The sequence below is a fragment of the Hibiscus syriacus genome, unplaced genomic scaffold (assembly GCF_006381635.1).
Source record: "Hibiscus syriacus cultivar Baekdansim isolate YM2019G1 unplaced genomic scaffold, ASM638163v2 tig00110174_pilon, whole genome shotgun sequence".
Taxonomy (NCBI): Eukaryota; Viridiplantae; Streptophyta; class Magnoliopsida; order Malvales; family Malvaceae; genus Hibiscus; species Hibiscus syriacus.
The window spans coordinates 3,985,478-3,992,122 of NW_024062612.1; the positions used below are offsets into that span (position 1 = coordinate 3,985,478).

The 6,645-nt window shown below is 36.8% G+C and overlaps 1 protein-coding gene and 1 pseudogene across 1 annotated transcript; both read right to left on the minus strand.

The window, feature by feature from the left end:
- Positions 1 to 2,227: 2,227 nt before the first annotated feature.
- LOC120216816 (thioredoxin-like) lies at positions 2,228 to 2,954 on the minus strand. The gene is made up of 2 exons (XM_039214125.1): positions 2,714 to 2,954; positions 2,228 to 2,634 (listed from the first exon to the last, which is right to left on the minus strand). Exons 1-2 carry the CDS (start codon positions 2,937 to 2,939, stop codon positions 2,315 to 2,317), a joined length of 546 nt encoding a protein of 181 aa, XP_039070056.1. The 5' UTR covers positions 2,940 to 2,954; the 3' UTR covers positions 2,228 to 2,314.
- Positions 2,955 to 3,281: 327 nt separating this feature from the next.
- Positions 3,282 to 6,327, minus strand: LOC120216960 (annotated as a pseudogene).
- Positions 6,328 to 6,645: the final 318 nt, after the last annotated feature.

The window sequence follows — 6,645 nt, forward strand, 5'->3', positions numbered from 1 at the left end:
TGTGTTTTGTTTTCTTGTATTTTTTATATTTTGAACGATTATGATAACAATGATGGTCGAATGCTTTTTTTTACAGAAAACAAATTATGAATTTTTGAGACTGTATAAAGCAAATAACCAATGTTGTAGAGGTATTTTATATTATTTAACCTTTGAGGGGAGGACACATGAAAATAATACCAAGATTTTTGAAGCAAAAGTTTTAGATGGGATTCCTACAAACAAAGGCGATGATGCGACAGAGGTTTACTTTTGTAGGGAAAAGAGTCCTACAGAAACGAGTATTGATCTTGTAGCTCTTATCAAAATGATAGATAGATGCTTGACATCATTGATATGTGTCATTTTAAGGATTCTTCTTTGATTCTTAACACAGCTATTTGATTATTGAAGGATGGGTCTTTGTTCTTTGTTCATAAACTCTAATTGCTTGCTATTAATAAAATAGTATTGGTTCAGAAATAAACAAAATCGGCTTGGATATCTTTGAATTAAGAGACAGGGTGTCTTCGGAATTCTATCTTGTAGTCTTTGGTTTTTATTAAATTTATATGGGTATGCAATGTCAAATTCTTGTGAGATTGTTTTCCTGATAGTATGGATGGAATTGCAAATGGGATAGTTGAATTTCTTGTTTATGTGAGTGTTAATAGAACTGATAATTCCATCACATGATGTTAATTCATGTTTCCTTTCGATCAATTATAGATGATATCATGTTTTATACTTGAGAGAGGGTTCTGTAATCTGTATAGTTTTTTTTCCCATCTCTATTTTTGAATTTCATTCACTCCTTTTCTTTTGTTATCAGTTTATTATCCTACATTTTGATTTCTGCTTTGATTTTTAAAAGTTTCAGGGGAGAACACTTTTCTATGGTTATTTTGAATATATATATATATGTATACATGTTTATATGTATGTGTGTGCGTATATATATAGAGAGAGAGACAGATAGACAACATTGATTTGAATTGATTGAGATTATAGAAAAGAAAGGATGGCGTTGGCTTTTACTTCACATATGAGAAAGCTTCGAATGAGGGAAGAATGTTTCAACCTTTGTGGAAGTTAGAGCTTGTTCAACTCAATAGTTTGGTTGTATCTAAGTTAATGAAGCTCTAGAAATTGTTAGCTAAATCTTATACATTTTACATATAGCAAATTAGCACTACTATATTCGGCGTTGCATTAGTAGACTAATGTTTGAAATTTTTTAAATAGTATCATTTATGGGGGGAATTTTCTTGTTTGGTTAGTTTACAGTTGTTGATAGAATGATTTTTCTTTGGTACCATTGTTTTCTGATATATTGGATGCTGAATATCTGTCTCTGAGTTCAGCTGAAATTGTTCAATTTATTTAAGCTGGCTATAAGTTAATGTGTTGTGCTAATTTTCTGGAGAAAAAATATCATTTTTGTACTTATGCATATTAGTCATAGTGGATTTTTTTTTATAGGAATGGTAGGCCTCGTTAAAACCCCCTTCATGATTAAAGGATCACAAGGTGCTCCTTAATCAGCGGAAGGAGGAAAAGAGTGCGGAAGGAGAAAAAGAGTGCCTGAAACTTCATAGTGGAAAATTTGGGGAGAGTTGAATTGGTTTTTACTAGTATTTTGTTTGGAATTGGGTTCATTTATTTTAAACAAATTCAATCCTTGTATTTCAGAAAATGCTGAAGGAAGCAGTGATAACTAGAACAGATCAAACGTTATTTGGCAGAATAAGATTCTATTCTATGAGGTAAGAATAAGTTTCAAGTAGGTGCCACAGCGTCAACCTCAGAATTAATAACCCATTGCCTACTCATTAAGATCATGGGGGTTCCTAAAACTTTTTTGAGATAATCTTCGTTACCTATTTCATGTGCCGACCACTTCTCTTTCAATGGCAACTGACGGGGATTTCGATGAAGCGACATTCGCATCATAGGAAGATGAGTGATGCTTCTGAAGAAGAAAAAGGATTTCCGTAAAGACATGATAGATGCCCAAAGTGATGTTAGATTAGAAAAATGCCACTATATAATCGTTTTTTTTTTATTTATACCATATAAACGTTTTAAAAAGGCTAGTTTCCAGACAATATAAGATACTTTGCATGACCTAGACCCATTCTTTATATATTACAGATTATAGATAGGTATGTTATAGAGCATTGGCATTGTGGATGATAAAGTGAAAGGATATTTGTTACACCAGTAATATTTACATCATAACTAAAAAAGAAAATGCTCGTAGGTAGGTAAGTTGAATGAATCAAATGTAAAAACTAGCAGTGCATGAACATAGTTCCCTTACCATTTATCTGTTTCAAGTATCAATATATTTGTCAATGCTAGCAGCCAAGGTAGACTTGGGCACTGCACCGATGATGCTCTCTTTCTTCTCCCCATTCTTGAAAAACAGCATGGTGGGAATGCTCCTGATCCCAAACTGTGTGGCAATGTTGGGGCTTTCATCGGTGTTGAGCTTGTAACAAGCTATCTTCCCAGTGTACTCTTTTGCTAAGTCGGCAATCACCGGCTCGATCATGCGGCAGGGTCCACACCATGGTGCCCAAAACTCCACCAGAACTGGAGCTTCACTCCCCAACACAAGCTCTTTCCAGTTTGCTTCTGTCACCGCTTCAACTGCAGGCAAAACAAATCTTCTTTGCATAAACTTATATCAGACCATGCACAGCTTTAATTAAGAAAAATAGCCTCATACCTTGATCAACAGCTTCACGAGCTTTGCAGATGAGCCTGGATTTTTGGCATCTGCCATTGAATGATTGAGCAAAAGATGAGGAGAATGAGAGATTGTGTTTGTTCAACCCTCGAAATGTCGGCAAATGAGACTTCTCAACAGATGAAAAAAGACAATGGTTGCTCTGTATCACAGTAGCTCTGGTATTGCAAACTGACCTCAACTGGAAACGGTTTTCCAGGGCCATCTTTAGCTCTTCACTTTTGAGTCTTGGGGTGTGACTTTTTCCCCTTGGGGTCGTTTTAGAAAACTTGTGACTTAGTGATTGTGAGGTGCAGGGAAGAGTAGAAGAAATTGAAGTGGATAACATTTAATATTTAGTGAATTTTTACATGGTTGGTTGACCACAAATTTCTCATCCATTGAGCATTAACTTAGGCTTAGGTGCATATGTTGGCATTTTTGGCCCTTTACTGGGCAGCGGCAGATTAAACCGTAACATAAACCATAGAAACCATAAAACGGACATGAATCAACTGTAACATAAACCATAGAATGGACATGAATCAACTGTAAAATAGACCGTGGAACGGACTTGTATCGTATTAAAAAAAAAGTTCCTTAAACGGGAGTAAATATCATGTGTTCGTGTTGGACGTAGTCCCTACTAGTCCCTGATATTTTACATCAGCAAAAAATAAGTGCATCTGGATCCTACACAATTATAGTTACAACGTCATACAGAACTGAATCAAAAGGCCAGGTACGGAAAAACGGTAACATTAACCAGATAATTTTACCTCCATGCTGAAGCAACAATCAAGCTTTTGCCTTCCCAACCAAAATGAAGTGCACCTAAATCCTCCTCCAGCTTGTACCTGTCACAGTACTTACTGATAAGCTTCCGGATCATGTCGATCACATTTGAACTCATCGGATAAGATGTGAAGCCGGCCATCGTCATCCTCGCCCTCCACTTTCCTGCAACCTCATACCGCTCTATTCTTTCCTCTCCCTCACACGCAACAATGTTTACTATATCGCGTGCCAAGCACTGCCTTTCAACATTCATCCTGTCCTGACTCTCCCTTGGAAGTGTAGCATCCAGGGACTCGAAGACGGTGGAGTAATAACTATAGGCTTCAATAAACCTCGGGAAAAAGGGAGATGTGTTTGTGTTCACATCTTGCTCAACAACAGTAACAAGTTTCGGATTTAAGCTCTTAACCATCTGAAGAAGCTGGTCTCGCTGATTTATGGTTGAAACACTCTCATCAGGCATGTGGTGGAGCTGAAATGCAAAGTTCACTAAAAGTGCTTCTCCGGGTCGGCAATCCAGCATAGATGGAGTAACAAGTGAAGTCCTAGAGGCAACCGCATGAAACTCGAATGACACACCAAGTACTTCAGCTAGTTTCTCAAGTCTTAGTCCAATAATTTCAAGACCTCCATTGAGACGTTGAACTGACTCAGGATCATCAACCCCAGTTAACCTCAAGTGAGGTGGTTTACCAGGCAACTTAGCAACTGATTGAATTAGAGTAATATATTGGCTACCTTGACTTATATCAAAGTCTATTATATGTACTCTCTTTTCATCTTTAAATGCCTCTATAATTGCACCATTTGCAGCCATAAATCCGAATTTAAAACAAGGGCACACCTCAAAGAGAATTGCATGGCTGCAAGCCTATCATCAGAAGGAGGCTCTTTGCATTTTAAAGCTTTATAAAGATATTTTCCAGATGCAGCCACGCGAGCAGCAAGACCTTCAACCATGTATGCTGCTATTCTCTGAGGAGGATCTCCTTGAATCGACACCAGCTGGCGAAGTTCATTTATTATGGCTGAAGCTAATTCAATGTTGCCTTCTGCAAGTATAGCAGCACACTCGATAAGCATTTGCTTAGGAGTTCTAGAAGAAACATGTGATGCCTCTATGTGGCTGCTGATGCGATTGAGATTAGAATCCAAGGATGATGATTCCTTGGGCGGCTCATGAATCGATTCTGTCCTGATAGGACCGGACCATTCACCATCTATTTCCATGTTCAGACCAGCGCCAAGCATATCTTCTACATCAACATCATTATCAGCAACCAGATCCCTCTCCAGTTCTTGAAGCATCAGTTTCATCTTATCTGTATCGGCATCAAATGTATCTGCACTTTGGACTTCCAAGTAATCTGATAAAAGAAATAGAAATAAGAAAACAGAAGCATTCAATGGTTTTTGAGCAGTTATGGAGAAAACTGACGTACCTCTTAGCCGGTCAGAAGAGACATCCTGCAGGGGAAACGAACTTCTCGAAACCTCAGAACTAGATGGATGCGTCAGATCTTCCAAAGGAGAGTCATCAAAGTACTTTTCATCCCTCTCCCTGCTGTAAGAATCAGTAAGGTATACAGGCCTATGCTTATCAGTACCAAACATTTGAGTGGACAAGCCAAAACCATCACCGCTACCCTGAACTGAACAGAGCTTTGTATTTCTACATGCCGTGATAGCCGGTTCTGCTGAACTTACTAAAGACATGGTTTTGACTCTCGGGGTGGTCGTATTACGAATTGAATCCTGACGAATAATGCAAGTACAACTTAAACAGTAGATTATCTCATATTTCATAGTGGTAGGAGGAACTGATATGCATACTGATGCAAGACGTGAAATAAAGTAATGCCTCTCTAAGTAAAACTGGCTATTAACTTAAATAGCTTATGAGTAACATGATATAAACCGTGCGATCTAACTAATAACCGGCATCAAGGTAAGTCAGGTTAACAACAAACAAGTTCCCCCTATGTAATAGTTGGACCACATCATCTGTTATTTGTTGTAAGGTAATATATAAGATTTCAAATAACTAGGAACTCAGAATTCCTTAACTGTTTAGTTCTTTCTGACCATCCACTTATTGAAGTTCAACCCAGAAGATCACAAATGAGGATGGTGAAAGGTGAACCAATATGATCTAAACGAAGATCATACTTGACAATGGAATTTCTGCACTCCGACTTGAAACATCTTAACAACGATGGCGAGAAGCGAGATAACAGATTTAATACAACAATTTTGCCCATGATTTGGTAACAACATTAATGCATAAATAACAGAGAAAGGCAGATAATCTATGAAGCTGCAGACATAGCAATAGAACACACTGTTGATAAAAAAATCATAAACCCCAAGAGGAACAGAACCCAAAATGAAATTATCAAACAAATATACAAACTAGTTTCTTACAATGACCAAATTTCAAGATAAAACTGTTAAGTTGGGTACAACAGGCATCAAACAGGATCATGAGAAACAAGCAAATCAAGAGGATCATAACATAATTAATTTTAAGAGAAGTTGTCGAACTATATCATTTGAAGAATCATCTAATAGAGAAAAAGAAAATCAATGAATATGAAAAGCTTCCAAGGCTTTCCACTGTACCTGATACATGAGAACGACATCAAGAGGAAACGGCAAAGATCAATATTTCTAAAATCAAATCCACCAATTGAGCAGATAACCCCATATAAAGATGAACCTCAGAATTGTGTTCCAAGGGAGAAGAAGAAAAATAAAGGTTTTGACCTTGTATCGAAATGATTAAATACCAGCCCAAAAGCAAATATACCTCATTATATTATTCTTTAATCATATATTAAAATTTAAAAAAGGGGAAACTTTAGATTATGAGGTTAGGTATGAATGAGATAAGAAACCCCACCAACGAAGAAGAAACAAAACCAAACTTGTAATGAAATAAATAAATAAAATAAAGAAACAAGACCCAGATAAGGAAATGTTCAATTAAATATAAGAGAAAATCGCCTCAGTGACCAAAAAAAAGTTATAATATACGATTTTAACCAATTTTTTTTGGATTTGCCAAAATGACCAACAAAATCGCAACGCGAAATAAAAATCGCAACGCGATCCCCAGAATCGCAAATCAGTTT

Excerpts from the sequence above, each read along its gene's own strand:
- LOC120216816 (XM_039214125.1), bottom strand. The coding sequence starts at position 2,939 with ATGGCCCTGGAAAACCGTTTCCAGTTGAGGTCAGTTTGCAATACCAGA. Across the intron at positions 2,635-2,713 it reads TCGTGAAGCTGTTGATCAAG|TTGAAGCGGTGACAGAAGCA; the intron begins GTATGAGGCTAT and ends TTTTGCCTGCAG.